This window comes from Oncorhynchus mykiss, chromosome 19, assembly GCF_057628025.1.
Source record: "Oncorhynchus mykiss isolate SJ-2025 chromosome 19, ASM5762802v1, whole genome shotgun sequence".
NCBI classification, from domain to species: Eukaryota; Metazoa; Chordata; class Actinopteri; order Salmoniformes; family Salmonidae; genus Oncorhynchus; species Oncorhynchus mykiss.
Window position 1 is genome coordinate 53,801,919 of NC_143040.1, and position 18,001 is coordinate 53,819,919.

The 18,001-nt window shown below is 44.3% G+C and overlaps 1 protein-coding gene across 1 annotated transcript in view; it reads right to left on the reverse strand.

The window, feature by feature from the left end:
* The window catches only part of LOC110497960 (bcl-2-modifying factor-like), a 29,508-nt gene extending 12,399 nt beyond the window's left edge, over positions 1-17,109 (reverse strand). Inside the window, exons 1-3 of the mRNA XM_021574449.3 lie at positions 16,947-17,109; positions 10,739-10,935; positions 10,130-10,320 (exon numbers count right to left, since the gene is read on the reverse strand). Of these exons, the coding sequence (XP_021430124.2) occupies positions 10,130-10,320; positions 10,739-10,910 (363 nt within the window). The 5' untranslated portion in view covers positions 10,911-10,935; positions 16,947-17,109. The remainder of the gene's footprint in view (positions 1-10,129; positions 10,321-10,738; positions 10,936-16,946) is intronic.
* Positions 17,110-18,001: the final 892 nt, after the last annotated feature.

An 18,001-nucleotide genomic window follows, 5' to 3' on the forward strand; every position in this document is an offset into this window, starting at 1 on the left:
AATGGCAACATTATTGAGGACCATTAAGGTTGCAGTGACACATCCATAACCTGAGCGGAAACCACATACCAGAGAGAATACTATAGACATCAAGAAAGCCAGTCAGTGTGTTCAACACTTTTGATAAACAGGGCAACATAGAAATAGGCCTATAACAGTTAGGATCAGCTTGATATCCCCTTTTAAATAAAGGACGCACCGTGGTTACCTTCCAAGTAATGGGAACTTCCCCAGAAAGGAGAGACAGGTTAAAAAGGTCAGAGATACAGTGCCTTGCGAAAGTATTTGGCCCCCTTGAACTTTGCGACCTTTTGCCACATTTCAGGCTTCAAACATAAAGATATAAAACTGTATTTTTTTGTGAAGAATCAACAAGTGGGACACAATCATGAAGTGGAACGACATTTATTGGATATTTCAAACTTTTTTAACATTTCAAAAACTGAAAAATTGGGCGTGCAAAATTATTCAGCCCCTTTACTTTCAGTGCAGCAAACTCTCTCCAGAAGTTCAGTGAGGATCTCTGAATGATCCAATGTTGACCTAAATGACTAATGATGATAAATACAATCCACCTGTGTGTAATCAAGTCTCCGTATAAATGCACCTGCACTGTGATAGTCTCAGAGGTCCGTTAAAAGCGCAGAGAGCATCATGAAGAACAAGGAACACACCAGGCAGGTCCGAGATAATGTTGTGAAGAAGTTTAAAGCCAGATTTGGATACAAAAAGATTTCCCAAGCTTTAAACATCCCAAGGAGCGATAATATTGAAATGGAAGGAGTATCAGATCACTGCAAATCTAACACGACCTGGCCGTCCCTCTAAACTTTCAGCTCATACAAGGAGAATACTGATCAGAGATGCAGCCAAGAGGCCCATGATCACTCTGGATGAACTGCAGAGATCTACAGCTGAGGTGGGAGACTCTGTCCATAGGACAACAATCAGTCATATATTGCACAAATCTGGCCTTTATTGAAGAGTGGCAAGAAGAAAGCCATTTCTTATAGATATAACAAGTGTATAAAAATTGTTGTTTAAAGTTTGCCACAAGCCACCTGGGAGACACACCAAACATGTGGAAGAAGGTGCTCTGGTCAGATGAAACCAACATTGAACTTTTTGGCAACAATGCAAAACGTTATGTTTGGCGTAAAAGCAACACAGCTGAACACACCATCCCCACTGTCAAACATGGTGGTGGCAGCATCATGGTTTGGGCCTGCTTTTCTTCAACAGGGACAGGGAAGATGGTTAAAATTGATGGGAAGATGGATGGAGCCAAATACAGGACCATTCTGGAAGAATACCTGATGGAGTCTGCAAAAGACCTGAGACTGGGATGGAGATTTGTCTTCCAACAAGACAATGATCCAAAACATAAAGCAAAATCTACAATGGAATGGTTCAAAAATAAACATATCCAGGTATCCAGGTTAGAATGGCCAAGTCAAAGTCCAGACCTGAATCCAATCGAGAATCTGTGGAAAGAACTGAAAACTGCTGTTCACAAATGCTCTCCATCCAACCTCACTGAGCTCGAGCTGTTTTGCAAGGAGGAATGGGAAAAAATGTCAGTCTCTCGATGTGCAAAACTGATAGAGACATACCCCAAGCGACTTACAGCTGTAATCGCAGCAAAAGATGGCGCTACAAAGTATTAATTTAAGGGGGCTGAATAATTTTGCACGCCCAATTTTTCAGTTTGATTTGTTAAAACAGTTTGAAATATCCAATAAATGTCGTTCCACTTCATGATTGTGTCCCACTTGTTGTTGATTCTTCACAAAAAAATTACGTTTTATATCTTTATGTTTGAAGCCTAAAATGTGGCAAAAGGTCGCAAAGTTCAAGGGGGCCGAATACTTTCGCAAGGCACTGTAGGCTTGGCGATGATAGGGGCAGCAACCTTAAAGAAGAAAGGGTCTAAACCATCTGACCCAGATGGTTTTTGGGGTCAGGTTTAATCAGCTCCTTTAGCACCTTGGACACTGCAGGGAGAAAAATTGTAGCAGGGCAGGGGGAAAAGAGGGAGGAGCATCGGGGCTAGTCGCATTGGAAGGGGTGGGAGATGAGGAAATGTTGGACGGGCAAGGAGGCATGGCAGAGTCAAATAGGAATCCGGACTTAATGAAGTGGTGATGAAACAGCTCAGCCATGTGCTCTTTGTCAGTAACAACCACATCATCAACATTAAGGGACATGGGCAGCTGTGAGAAGGAGGGTTTTTTCTCCAGGTCTTAACAATTTTCCAGAACTTCTTGGGGTTAGACCCACAGTGAGAGAACAGCTCCTTAAAGTAACTAACTTTGGCCTTCCGGAAATCCTGAGTGCTCTTATTTCTCATTTGTCTGAACGAGAGCCAGTCAGCCTGAGTATGCGTGTGCCAAGCATCATCACTTTAACATAAGCCTGATGTGTTTTGTCAGAGCCTCATGATGCAGGCAACCTGTCTGTCTGTCGGCCCAATGGCTCACACAAGCATTAGCTTATCAGCTACACAGACAGGCAGCGACCAGGGGCCAGAGACTCACAGCTCAGGACAGGAGTGCAGCCAAGAGGCAGAAGTGGACAGGAATACAGACATGCACATCTCAACAACCACAAGCATCCCCCCCCCCCCGTGTGCTGTAAAGAAAATAGAGTGCCCTTATAGAACAGTGAGAAGATAAGGAAAGGAAACACACACACACACACACACCCCCTAGGGACATTCAATGCTTACGCTTTCAACACTCATCGAAAGCACCAGGAGTCTTTAGAAAAACACACTATTGTAACTCAACTCTGCTCCTCGCCCCCATGCAGACTGTGGCAGTCTTCCTGTCATTGTGTCTGTCATTACTGTCATGTCAGCCTACTCTGCTCTGGGGACCTCTACTCCGTCCCCTCCAGCCTTCTCATACGGAGGAGCAATTTATCTGTCAGCACCAATGCTCCTCTTATACTCTTAAGCACCTTAAGCCCTTCCCCTGGCACGATGGTAGGATGATATAGAAATGGGAGGGTGTTGAGCCATAATACACAGTATGCCATGTCTCTTCATTTATGAGTCAAAGAGATGAATGTCAAACTGTGTGTTTGAAAGCCTGCTGATGCCCTACAAAATTGCAATAACCCAACAAGAGGGAGAAATGGAAGGATGGCGAGAGAGACATATCAACATTGAAAAGTGGCAGTCCAAGTGAGTCTGAAAGACGAGATCACACTCACACACACACACACACTCCGTCTCATGCATGCACACACACAGCGTGTTCGTAAACAAGCAAAAAAAGAAAACGTACTCTCACTGTCAACTGTGTTTATTTTCAGCAAACTTAACATGTGTAAATATTTGTATGAACATAACAAGATTCAACAACTGAGACATAAACTGAACAAGTTCCACAGACATGCGACTAACAGAAATTGAATAATGTATCCCTGAACAAAAGGGGGGTCAAAATCAAAAGTAACAGTCTGGAGTGGCCACCAGCTGCATTAAGTACTGCAGTGCATCTCCTCCTCATGGACTGCACCAGATTTGCCAGTTCTTGCTGTGAGATGTTACTGCACTCTTCCACCAACTCACCTGCAAGTTCCTGGACATTTCTGGGGGGGGGGGGGGGGAATGGCCCTAGCCCAAGCCCTCACCCTCCGATCCAACAGGTCCCAGACCTGTGCTCAATGGGATTGAGATCCAAGGCTCTTCGCTGGCCATGGCAGAACACTGACATTCCTGTCTTGCCGGAAATCACGCACAGAACGAGCAGTATGGCTGGTGGCATTGTCATGCTGGAGGGTCATGTCAGAATGAGCCTGCAGGAAGGGTACCACGTGAGGGTGGAGGATGTCTTCCCTGTAACGCACAGCGTTGAGATTGCCTGCAATGACAAGCTCAGTCTGATGATGCTGTGACACACCGCCCAAAACCATGATGGACCCTCCAACTCCAAATCGATCCCACTCCAGAGTACAGGCCTTGGTGTAACGCTCATTCCTTAGACGATAGACGCGCATCCGACCATCACCCCTGTTGAGACAAAACTGCGACTCGTCAGTGAAGAGCACTTTTTGCCAGTCCTGTCTGGTCCAGAGACGGTGGGTTTGTGCCCATAGGTGACGTTGTTGCCGGTGATGTCTGGTGAGGACCTGCCTTACAACAGGCCTACAAGCCCTCAGTCCAGCCTCTCTCAGCCTGTTGTGGACAGTCTGAGCATTGATGGAGGGATTGTGCGTTCCTAGTGTAACTCGGGCAGTTGTTGTTGCCATCCTGTACCTGTCCCGCAGGTGTGATGTTTGGATGTACTGATCGTGTGCAGGTGTTGTTACACGTGGTCTGCCACTGAGGACGATCAGCTGTCCATCCTGTCTTCCTGTAGCTCTGTCTTAGGCATCTCACAGTACAGACATTGCAATTTATTGCCCTGGCCACATCGGCAGTCCTCATGCCTAAAGCACGCACACACAGATGAGTCAGTAGTAAGACCTCTTTAGTGTCCTAAGTTTTCATAACTGTGACCTTCCGCCTGTAAGCTGGTAGTGTCTTTTTTTAATATATTTTTTTCTACCCCTGTTTTTTCCCCAATTACGTGATATCCAATTGTTAGTAGCTACTATCTTGTCTCATCGCTACAACTCCCGTACGGGCCCGGGAGAGACGAAGGTTGAAAGTCATGCGTCCTTCGATACACAACCCAACCAAGCCGCACTGCTTCTTAACACAGCGCGCATCCAACCCGGAAGCCAGCCGCACCAATGTGTCGGAGGAAACACCGTGCACCTGGCAACCTTGGTTAGCGTGCACTGCGTCCGGCCCGCCACAGGAGTCGCTGGTGCGCGATGAGACAAGGATATCCCTACCGGCAAAATTATCTCTAACCCGGATGACGCTAGGCCAATTGTGCGTCGCCCCACAGAACTCCCGGTCGCGGCCGGTTACGACAGAGCCTGGGCGCGAACCCAGAGTCTCTGGTGGCACAGCTGCAGTACAGCGCCCTTAGCCACTGTGCCACCCGGGAGGCCCATTAGCTGGTAGTGTCTTAATGACCGTTCCACAGGTGCATGTTCATTAATTGTTTATGGTTCATTGAACAAGCATGGGAAACAGTGTTAAAAACCCTTTACAATGAAAATCTGTGAAGTTATTTGGATTTTTATGAATTATCTTTGAAAGACAGGTCCTGTCTTTTTCTGAGTTTATGTGGGTGTGTGCATACATGCAGCACGGAAATGAGTGTACCTACCTCACTGCTGAAGACTTATATACACAACAAAATCACAGCGCCAGGAATAGCAGACATGGGCTAAACTTGAGATCACGCATACAAACCACACGTATCTGTTTTGGGTTAGTCTGTACAAGCATCACTCAACAGCAGCCAGACAGGCCAAGATAAACTCTCAGAGACTCAGGCCTGTATAACTCCCTGGGCTGAGTGGGCTCTGCATACAAGAACAATAATTCTGTCCACTCGAATGACAAGAGAGTAAATCAAGAACTTCAAGAACTGAAATAACACCTAACTGTTGCTTACTATGTAGATAATCAAAGTCAATATTCCAGATCCACTATTCTCTGCGATTCGGAAATCTAAAAAACAATGCCTCACGTGGTTGTTTTTTTCCTTAGCCTCTCTGGGGCAGGGGCAGTATTTTGAAGTTTGGATGACAAACGTGCCCAAAGTAAACTGCCTGTATTGGTATTATTGCATAGAAAACTCAGTTTCTAAAACTGTTAAAATATTGTCTGTGGGTATAACGGAACTGATTTTGCAGGTGAAACCCCGAGGACAATCCATCCAGGAATATTTATTTTTTTGGTCATTTGACTTTCCTATGGTTTTCTATGCAAAAGTCTCATAACTAGGACTCGGGTTGCAGTTCCTACGGCTTCCGCTAGATGTCAGTCTTTAGACATGGTTTCAGGCTTGTATTTTGAAAAACGACAAAGGCAAAGACCTTTTGGTTAGTGGACACTGATTACATGAAGTGCTGGTTTGCGCGCGTGACCGTGTGCGCGTCCTTCGCTGTTTTTCCTTTCTATTGAATACACAATTGTCCAGTTGAAATATTATTGATTATTTAGATAATTGAGGATTCTTTATAAACATGACATGTTTTGACAAACTTTACCAGTACTATTAGGATGTATTCGTCTGCATGTTTTGACCGCCTTTGAGCCAGTGGATTACTGAACAAATCGCGCCAACCAAACAAACAGTTTTTGGGATATATATATTTATCGAACAAAACGACCATTCATTGTGTAACTGGGGACCTTTGGATTGCAAAAAGATGAAGATCTTCAAAGGTAAGTGCTTTATTTTATCGCTATTTTTGTGTTTTGTGACACCTGTGCAGGTTATGAATTTATATTAATGCAGGAAGTACGTGAGGCGCTGTCCTCAGACAATCAAATGCTATGCTTTCTCCGTAAAGCCTATTGTAAATTGGACCAAGTGCTTCGATTACCAAGATGCTAAGCTAAAGAATCATCTGACACTTGTATTATTATGAATTTTTTATATTAGCCATTTTGTATTTTGAATTTGGCGCTCTGCAATTTCATCGGATGTTGGCCAGGTGGGAAGCTACCGTCCCACCTGCCCGGGAGAGGTTAATTACTGAGGTTAGCAGTGTGTGAGCCCTATCGCTCTGTAGCTTCAGGATATGACATCACATTGTTCTCATACTAACTGATGTTACTTGTTGTGTTTACCCAGTGAGAAACGAGAGAGAGAGAGACACTTCCCTTATACCCTGCTCTGGCCTGTGTCTGCTGAGGCTAAGCTGTGTGTCAGTCAGTGTATCATAGCCCTAGTGTAATAACACCTGCCTGCAATGTCCTGTGTCATATCAGATGAGTCACAGTGCACTGTGGCTGCAGGACAGAAGTCTGTGGTATTAATAAAATCTCAGAGGAGTGTGGGAGAAAAAATGCATTCTGTTTCCATGAATCATCCTTGAGATGTTTCTACATCTTTATTGGTGTCTACCTGTGGTCATATTCAAATTGTTTGGACATGAGTTGGAAAGGCACACACCTGTCTATATAAGGTCCCACAGTTGACAGTGCATGTCAGAACACAAACCAAGCCATGAGGTTGAAGGAATTGGCCGTAGAGCTCAGAGACAGAATTGTGTCGCAGTACAGATCTGGGGATGGGTACCAAAAAAATGTCTGCAGCACTGAAGGTCCCCAAGAACACAGTGGCTTCCATCAATCTTAAATGGAAGCATTTTGGAACCACCAAGACTCTTCCCAGAGCTGGCCGCCCAGCCAAAATGAGCAACCGGTGGAAAAGGGCCTTGGCCGATGTTCACTCTGACAGAGCTCCACAGTTCCTCTGTGGAGATGTGAGAACCTTCCAGAAGGACAACCATCTCTGCAGCACTCCACCAATCAGCCAGATGGAAGCCACTCCTCAGTAAAAGGCACATTACAGCCCGCTTGGAGTTTGCCAAAAGGCATCTAAAAGACTCAGACGATGAGACACAAGATTCTCTGGTCTGATGAAACCAAGATGGAACTCTTTGACCTGAATGCCAAGCGCCATGTCTGGAGGAATCCTGGCATCATCCCTACGGTGAAGCATGGTGGTGGCAGGATCATGCTGTGTGGATGTTTTTCAGCGGCAGTGACTGGGAGACTAGTCAGGATCGAGGGAAAGATGAACGGAGCAAAGTACAGAAAAATCCTTGATGAAAACCTGCTCTCAGGACCTCAGACTGGAGCGAAGTTTCACCTTCCAACAGGACAACGACCCATAGGAAAGATCCAAGACAATGACGGAGTGGCTTCGGGACAAGTCTCTGAAAGTCATTGAGTGGCCCAGGCAGAGCCCGGACTTGAACCCGATCAAACATCTCTGGAAAGACCAGAAAAATCGCTGTGCAGCGACACTCATGTTGGATACATGACAAAGCTTGAGTGGATCTGCAGATTAGAATGAGAGAAACTCCCCAAATACAGGTGTGCCAAGCTTGTAGCGTCATACCCAAGACTCGAGGTTGTAATCGCTGCCAAAGGTGCTTTAATAGAGTACTGAGTAAAGGGTCTGAATACTTATGTATACGTAATATTTTTTATAAATGTGCACAAAGTTCTAAAAACCTGTTTTGGCTTCGTCATTATGGGTATTGTGTGTAGATTGAATACTTTCAGAATGCACTGTAGCTCAAACACACTGGTAGGATTGTCAAATGTTTGCCTGCCTTAGCACCTCTGAACAGTGTCGGCAGTCAATCTATTTTGTGTTCACACAGCAAAGACCTTGAAGTCGTCATCCACAGCCTTGTTAAAATACTCCAAACCAGATGGTGGCAGAAGCATTGTTTGAAAAACGCATGTCTGTTGGTGTTGCTTAATTTATGGTTTAGATTCCAATGAAATCTAGATATCTACGTTAAATATTGCTATTTTGTAGAAATCCCAGATGGCCACAGCTAGATAACTACCTAGCAAGATGATGAAGAAACTACTTAATTCCCTCTCCATAATCTCATACTGCCAGTGCCGGCCCATAGCCAATTTTTTTGCTAGCTACCTAATGTTAGCATATTCGCTAGCTAGCACAATATAGCTTTCTAGCTAGCTAAGGACACTGCACTAACTTGGCAGCTAACACAGGCAGCTGTTTCACAGACACTACTCCATTGTGATTTAAAGGTGCACTACAGAGAAATCACTCAGCCATTTCCTGGTTGCTAAAATTTGAATAGTTCACCTAATTTCAGTTGTGACAAAACAAGCAAGTATAGTGTAGAGATCCTTGTGCCATCTAAACTGCTGTGAAATATATTTTCCATAACCAAAAATGTATTTTCACAAAACTTGTGGTGGTGTACAAGACAGGGAAGCATAGGCATAGTGCACATAGAACCGATCTACCCCTTCTTAGACTTGTTTTCCATAAAAATGACAGATCTATGTGAATTTTTGGGTCCCCCAAAAAGTTACATATTGCAGCTTTAATTATGTCAATACTAACTACAGTGTTAGCTAGTTTGGAGGAAGTATTTAGTGTTGTGTGCATTGTATTGCATCTGTGTACTTAACTAGTTACCATCCCATAGCCTACATTGCATATGAAGTATGACTGGCTCATGACATTTAACCATGAATGTACAGAAAAAAAATATTATTTTTTCCTTTTTGTTGTCACTCCTGATGGCTCCCCCACGTGAGGGTTCGTGCTCTCTGATTGGCTCAAAGTCAAGTAGTTGGCCACTGACGAGCATTGCGATTCTACAAATAGAAATGGCAGGTTCGTTGCTACTGGGGCGGAATGCAGCAGGTACCGCTTTTGTTCTAGCAAGTGAAGGAATTACCTCCCACTGTGGTAAGTACCTAGTCAGCAGTCTATCGGCAGTGAGATTCTCTGTGTGTTTCATGCTTTAGACTCAAGAGGTCCATGCAATTCATGAAAGAGCTTTTAAGGAAATGCAAGACGGTTTTCTTAAGTTGGTCAGACTCCCTAACCACAGCTGTTCACCAGTACAACATGTTTACCTAGTCCAGTCACTTCAGCTTAGTCTCTGTGTGAGAATGTGTTGAGTGTGTTTATGTGTGTAAGAGTGTGTGTGAGTGTGTCTTTGACTCTGTGTTTTCCTTTCCCTCTAAATGTGCTATTGGTGCTCTGCAGAAAGAAACACTCAATGATCCACGGTTCTACCACCAATACAACCTAACCTATAGTATGTCAAGAGAGAATAGTCTTGACTACTTCAATGCAGCCAGTACATGAACTAAAAGTGTCACCCCGACCATAGTATAGTGTTTGGTGTGGACTCCTCCATGCCCCCTGTGGCGCCGTGGCAGCATAGGGAGGAAATGGGGTGAGAAAGGCAGAGAGAAATAAACAGGAAGCTGAGGCCGGGAGGGAAGGGGTGAGTGTGGGAAAAGGCTGCCCTGGTTAAGCTACGTCTTGGGGGGGTAGAATGAGAGGTCAGAACACTGGGCTAATGCATGCTCACTGACTAGCCAAAACAAACACGGGACACTGAGACATGACCACAATGGATGCCCGTAAAGAAGCCACTTCTGCTGCTCAGTCTCTCTCTCAGCAGACCTCTGAGTACAGTAGGCCTGCTCAGTGGACTTTAGCTGTGCTGTGCAGTCAGTCATGGTGGGTATTCTCACCACTTGAAGGTGTTCTTGGTGGAACTGGTCTCCGATGAGTTGGAGTTTCTGTCCAATGCAGACCTCTATGCTGCGTGCTGGCAGCTGGGGCTGCCGATTGAGCCGCTCCATCCCCCCTCGCTCTCCCAGAGGCCCCTGGTCTCCAACACGCTCAAACTGCGCTGGGAAGTGCAATCGAAAGCCTGCGTTGCCTGTGGGAAAAAAGCCATAGATACTGGTCAGGTCAATATCTTAATGTTCATTGAGAGTGCCATATGCTCTGCAACTCATAACAACGCCAAAGTTCAGATACAGTAATCTTTTCCATTACCAGTATTATCTGTAGTGTGACAGGACAGAGAGGGCATCACTGACAGACAGCTATCCTTGGTGTTCTAGTAAAGGGTCAGTTATACAGGTATGGCCTGTTGTCACATCAGGGCCAGGCTAAATCACCTAATGGCGCCATCTGAATGGGAAAGCAGCTGGGTACACTACACACAGGTAATAAAAGCTGCTGTGGCTGGGACTATCAGGCGCCAAGAGCGGAGTACAGCAGAGCTCCACTCTTATCTATTCCACACACTGTGTTTGCGTGGGTGTGTGTTAACATAGTGTGTGTGGCCGTACCGTAGAAGAGTAGTCTGGGCTCCTGGGCCACCCCGCAGGGCAGCATATTATTGGGCAGTGGCAGGACAGGGCTGGGTGTCTGGGTTCCCCTGTCCTCGTACTTTATCTCCCTGAAGGCTGTGCGCCAGCAGTGGGAGTCTGGCTCAAACACATCATCCTCCTCATCGTCCATACGGCGGCGATCTGCCAAGACCTGCCTAGGGGGAGAAGAGAGAAATTGAGAGGGAGTTGGGCCTATTGCTCTGCTAAGACTTCCTTTGACTACTGTTTTGATAAATTGAGATCATTACCTTCAAATCAATGTGGATTCTAAACATGTCTGTCTCTGTACTAATGAGATGACCTCAGGCAGGGTACATTTAACATTTAATTATCATTAAAGACAACTTTCTAATCCATAATAACTACCCTTCCATAAATAAAACCCACACTGGCTGATCCAGACAGAGCAGACCCAGGTCAGTGGGGGATATCTATGTGGAACAGAAAACTAGCAGAGATCTGCTCAGTCTGTGGTTGTGAAGCACACTGCTGATTTAGACAAATCGTTCAGCTCATCACAGTCATCAAACCACACAATTGGCTGGGGCTAAGAGACTTGTTGGCTAAATGTACCTAAATCGGGGGTTTGGTTGAGCGAGAGGCAGTCGCCATCTCTCTCCGATCTCAACCCAGCAGACCTGTGGCTAGCTTGGTCCCTCATACAGTCCAAAGGATTGAGACTACAACATGCAGAGTAGCCTAGACAACAAATTATTTGCATATCTGACTAATAGGTTTATATGGCAAAACTGAAGCTTGGTCTCTAAAGACTTGCTTATAATAAATAGTTCATGACAGTTGTAAAAAACAACAAAAAAGTTAAAAGATTCTGTACAACATTGCTTCAAGATCACACTTAAGGATCCCCCCAGTACTTCCAGTGTTTCAGGCCCTAGGCTAGCAGAGAAAATAATCTTGGTTAACCCAGAACTAAAGTATTGTGTAATCGGTCAGATGCTCGATTAAGTTCTGGGTTCATATGTGTTGAGAAGAGATCGGAAACTAGACTAGCGGCCAAATATCCCTTCCTCTTCCGAAATTCAAAAGATGCTAACACCTGTGAAAATGTGATTTGTCCAAAGCACCGGAACTAATACCGTCCAATCTCTAGATAACAAAGTGGATGAAATTAGGGCACAAGTTGCCTTTCAGAGAGACAGAGATTGTAACATTCTCTCTTTCACGGAAACATGGCTCACTTGGGATATGTTGTCAGAGTCGGTACAGCCACCCGGTTTCTTCCCGCATTGTGCCGACAGAAACAAACATCTCTCTGGTAAAAATAATGGTGGGGGTGTATGCCTTATGATTAACGACTCATGGTGTAATCACAACAACATACAGGAACTAAAGTCCTTTTGTTCACCCAACCTATAATTCCTTACAATCAAATATTGACTGCATTATCTTCCAAGAGAATTCTCTTCGATTATAGTCACAGCCGTGTAAATCCCCCCCAAGCAGATCCCTCGTCGTCCCTGAAAGAACTTCACCGGACTCTATGTAAACTGGAAACCATACATCCTGAGGCTGCATTTATTGTAGATGGGGATTTTGAGGACAATACAGTGCCATTGACACGGCCCGCTACCAAAGCCTACAGCCCTTCTCCATGGCCAACGTGAGTAAAACATTTAAAAGTGTTAACTCTCGCAAGGCTGCCGGCCCAGACGGCATCCATAGCGGCGTCCTCAGAGCATGCGCAGACCAGCTGGCTGGTGTGTTTATGGACATATTCAACCAATCCCTGTCATCCTGAAGTGCCTTGAGACTAGTCAAGGACCATATCACCTCCACCCTACCTGATACCCTAGACCAACTCCAATTTGCTTACCGCCCCAAATGGTCCACAGACGACGCAATCGCCATCACACTGCCCTATCCCATCTGGACAAGAGGAATACCTATGTGAGAATGCTGTTCATTGACTACAGCTCAGAATTTAACACCATAGTACCCTCCAAACTCATCATTAAGCTTGAGACCCTGGATCTCGACCCCGCCATGTGCAACTGGATCCTGGACTTTCTGACTGGCCGCCACCAGGTGATGAAGGTAGGAAACAACATCTCCACCACGCTGATCCTCAACACTGGGGCCCCACAAGGGTGAGTTCTCAGCCCTCTACTGTACTCCCTGTTCACCCATGACTGTGTGGCCATGCACGCTTCCAACTCAATCATCAAGCTTGCAGACGACAATGATCGTGGACTTCAGGAAACAGCAGAGGGAGCTCCCCCCCCCCCCCCCCCCCCCCCCCCCCATTAACAGGACAGTAGTGGAGAAGGTGGAAAGTTTTAAGTTCCTCTGTGTACGCATCACGGACAAACTGAAATGGTCCACCCACACAGTTAGCATGGTGAAGAAGGCACAACAGCGGCTTGTCATCTAAAACACTCATACTTTAATAGATGCACAATCGAGAGCATCCTGTCGGGCTGTATCACCACCTGGTACTGCAATTGCACTGCCCTCAACCACAAGGCTCACCAGAGGGTGGTGCGGTCTGCACAACGCATCACCGGGAGCAAACTACCTGCCCTCCAGGACACCTACAGCACACAATGTCACAGGAAGGCCAAAAAGATCATCAAGGACAACAACCACCCGAGCCACTGCCTGTTCACCCCGCTATCATCCAGAAGGCGAGGTCAGTACAGGTGCATCAAATCTGGGACCGAGAGACTGAAAAACAGCTTCTATCTCAAGGCCATCAGACTGTTAAACAGCCATCACTAACATGCTGCCAACATACATACTCAAATCTCTGGCCACTTATTAAATAAACTGACGTAATAAAAGTATCACTAGTCACTTTAAATAACGCCACTTTAAGAATGTTTACATATCCTACATTACTCATCTCATATGTATATACTGTATTCTACACCATCTACTGCATCTTGCCTATGCCACACGCCATCGCTCATCCATATATTTATATGTACAGTACATATTCTTGTTCATCCCTTTACATTTGTGTGTATAAGGTAGTTGCTGTGAATTTGTTGGATTAATTGTTAGGTTTTACTGCATAGTCGGAACTAGAAGCACAAGCACTTCACTACACTTGCATCAACATCTGCTAACCATGTGTATGTGACCAATAAAATTGGATTTGATTTGCTCCACACATGACAGCTCTACTGTACCATTTATGCTTACGTAGTCTGTCCACAAGAGATTAGCAGACAACAATCTCCCTGCTTGGTTAATTCACAGCATTGCAACCTTCAGAAATATGGGGGTCAAACGAGTTATGAAAATACTTCTGAAATGTAAGTAACCTTGTGAACCCTTTCAGAACTCTCCATCAAGCCTTTAAGGCAGGGTTAGGCTACTAACACACCACTTCCAAATGAGAGTGCAACAAATGGGTAATGACAGCCTTGGAGGAAGAGAGACAGAGCCACTCTCCTCTTCTCTCCTTGGATTTGTCAACATGCCAGCTTCTGAGGACACTTTTTAATTTATTCACCCAAAGAGATTTGCCTCAGTCTCTTTAGTGCCTATTATTCTGGGGTTTGCTATGCCACGCTGTATGCATTCACAATAAGCCCTATGTGGAAAACCACTTAGTGCTTTGTTCTGGCAAACAAGACAAGAACATGGAAGTTGCAAGAAAATACAGTGTATTCGTATTCAGAAAGTTCAGACCCCTTGACTTTTTCCACATTGCATCAATCTACACACAATACTCCATAATGACAAAGCAAATACAGGTTTAGACATTTTTGAAAATGTATTAAAAAAACAAACAACTGAAATATCACATTTACATAAGTTCTCAGACCCTTTACTCAGTACTTTGTTGAAGTATATTTGGCAGCAAAAACAGTCTTGAGTCTTCTTGGGTATGACGCTGCAAGCTTTGCACAGATTTTGGAGCAGGTTTTCATCAAGGATCTCTCTGTATTTTGCTCCTCTCATCTTTCTCTCAATCCTGACTAGTCTCCCAGTCCCTGCCGTTGAAAAACATCCCAACAGCATGATTCTGCCACCACCATGCTTTACCGTAGGAATGGTGCCAGGTTTCCTCCAAACGCATTCAGGCAATAAGAGTTCCATCTTGGTTTCATTTGACCAGAGAATCTTGTTTCTCATGGTCTGAGATTCCTCCAGGTGCCTTTTGGCACACTCCAAGTGGGCTGTCATGTGCCTTCTACTGAGGAGTGGCTTCCATCTGGCCACTCTACCGTAAAGGCCTGATTGGTGGAGTGCTGCAGAGATGGTTGTCCTTCTGATAAGATTCTCCCATCTCCACAGAGGAACCCTGGAGCTCTGTCAGAGTGACCATCTTGGTCACCTCCCTGACCAAGTGCCTTCTCCCCGATTGTTCAGTTTGGCCAGGCGGCCAGCTCTAGGAATAGTCTTGGTGGTTCAAAACTTCTTCCATTTAAGAATGATGGCGACCACTGTGTTCTTGGGGACCTTCAATGCAGCAGACATTTTTTGGTACCCCTCCCCAGATCTGTGCCTCGACACAATCCTGTCTCGGAGTTCTACGGACAATTCCTTCGACTTCATGGCTTGGGTTTTGTTCTGACATGCACTGTCAACTGGGCGACCTTATATAGACAGGTTTGTGCCTTTCCAAATCATGTCAAATCAGTTGAATTTACCATAGGTGGACCACAATCAAGTTGTAGAAACATCTCAAGGATGATCAATGGAAACAGGATGCACTTAAGCTCAATTTCGAGTCTCATAGCAAAGGGTCTGAATACTTATGTAAATAAGGTATCTGTTTTGTGTTTGTAATACATTTGCAAAATAAATTGAAAACCTGTTTTTGCTTTGTCATTATGGGGTATTATGTGTAGATTGATGAGAGTAAAAAATTATTGTATACATTTTAGAACAAGGCTGTAACATAACAAAATGTGGAAAATATATACTTAGGTTATTTCTCTTACTACTTCCATTCAGTTCTCTGCCACAGACCAAAGTCTGCCCTTTTAAGAGTGTGTCAGCCAGTGGCTCCCCCTACTGTATTGGGTTCATGGACTTACAAATAGCCTACTATCACTTAATACAACTCCAAACACCACCTTCACAGATACTGACAACACACTCACATCAGCTCAGCTTAACATTCACACCCATACACAGCATTAATGTCATAAACAACACATAGTTGAACGTTATACTCAGAGTCATGTACACACCACAAAGAATACTCTCCATCACAAAGAAGACCCTACACCACAAAGAAGACCATCACCCCCCCCCCAAAAAACACTACACACATACAGTGTACATACACACTCACAGAGACACAAATGCAGCCCCCTGTAATAATTATCTACCCCCATCACACTATTTGGAAATCTGACAGTGACAACTAGTTCTTTATCTGTGTCCCTGCATATAGTTATTTGGGAAAGTGAGGTTTTGGATAAGGAGTGTGGTCAAGACGGGTGGGTCGGGCAAAGGACACTAAAACCATTCAGGTAACTGACATTATATGGGCTATACTACCTCAGAGACACTAAACTGTGAGATATGACAATGACAACCGTCTCTCTCAACTCATTTATTGTGCGGCCGCAGATAATCTTTATTCTCTTCTTTATCGTAACGCGCTCGGATTATTTCAGAACAACCTGTAATAGCTGTCTTATTAAACTTGCTTATTCCTTTGTTTATAAGCCATGCACGTTAATAATCAAAGTTGAACGAATTACATAGTCGACAATATAGATGTGCTCTTTTCCAGTGTGAGTCCCTGGTTAAATTGCGTGCTTGTTTAGAGTTTAAGTAAACCAACCAGAAGCTGGAAATGCCGACACCGTGCCGACAGACGGTAGCTCTACAGAGATCGCAGCGCGAAAAGTAAAACAGCATACAAGGTTGGCTACGATTGTTGTCATAATACAACACCCATCAACTACTGTCAAGACAAAAGTTAGTAAAATATTCATCCGATGGCATATATCGGTGAGAAATAGCCACATAATGGGTCGGTAAAGTCACTTTATCCCAGTGGCTATACAGGGATGTTGTGAGAGACAATGTAGCGGCTCAATGATGACACACAATGTCCAAGATTTTACAGCACAGGCAGGTCTTTCAAACTATGCAGACCAGCAAAACAACAATGTAAAAAACAACAGGTTAATGACAGTGTTCAATCTTATTTGATACATTAAGACTCGGAACTCACCACAAGATAGTCCTTAGTGTATAGAAAAATGAAAAGGGTATATTTTCACTGTAAACCCAAATGGATTTAGTCCGTACTCAGTATCACCCCACGCAAACTTTTATTCTGTGTGAGACAAATAGCAACAAGCTGATTTCATTTCACAGTCGTCAGCTAGAAAATCACCCGCCCTCAAACAGGGCGTGAACACAGAAAAAAAATAGGCTAAATTGAAGTGGTCTTAAAGAAGCATCAGTACGTTAGGCCATTTTTATTGTTTTATAACGTGACTCGTGTATGTCCCTTTAAGATATTTTTAGCGTTTTGTTCTCATAACCAATCAGAGTGTTTGTTTTGATCCCGCCTTCAAAATAGTGTATTCAGACACGTGGACGGGAAATTCCCTTGTGCACGAGACAGCTTCGGTTTTGAAATTCCCTCGTGCACGAAACTGTTTCGGTTTATTGATTATTCTTAGCTGATTGAGCTGCTATCAATGAAAGTAAGAACAAGTGAGCACAAAGGGTTTATAGACTACTACTGTATTACTGTATAATCTGTATAATAAGAGTAATGTCAGTAGTATTATGAGTGACAAAAAACATTGAATGTTATAGGTTACACTATGCCCACTCAATAGTTTTGCAATGACCAGAGTCCAGGGCTGCCAACTTTTGAAAGCTTGGAGTGATCTTTTCTATGTGAATTTCATTGCCCCCTATCAAACTTTATTTGTCACCTGCGCCGAATACAACCTTACCGTGAAATGCTTACTTACAAGCCCTTAACCAAAAGTGCAGTTACAGAAAGAGTTAAGAATATATTTATCAAACTAAAGTAAAGAACTATAAACACTTACACCATAAAATAACAATAACGAGGCAATATACATGGGGTACCAGTACTAAATCAATGTGTGGGGGTACAGGTTAGTCAAGGTCATTTTTACATGCACGTGAGGTGACTATGAATAGATGATAAACAGTGAGTAGCAGCAGTGTAAAAAAAACTATTGGAGGGGGTGCCAATGTAAATAATCCGGTTGCCATTTGATTAACTGTTCAGCAGTCTTAAGG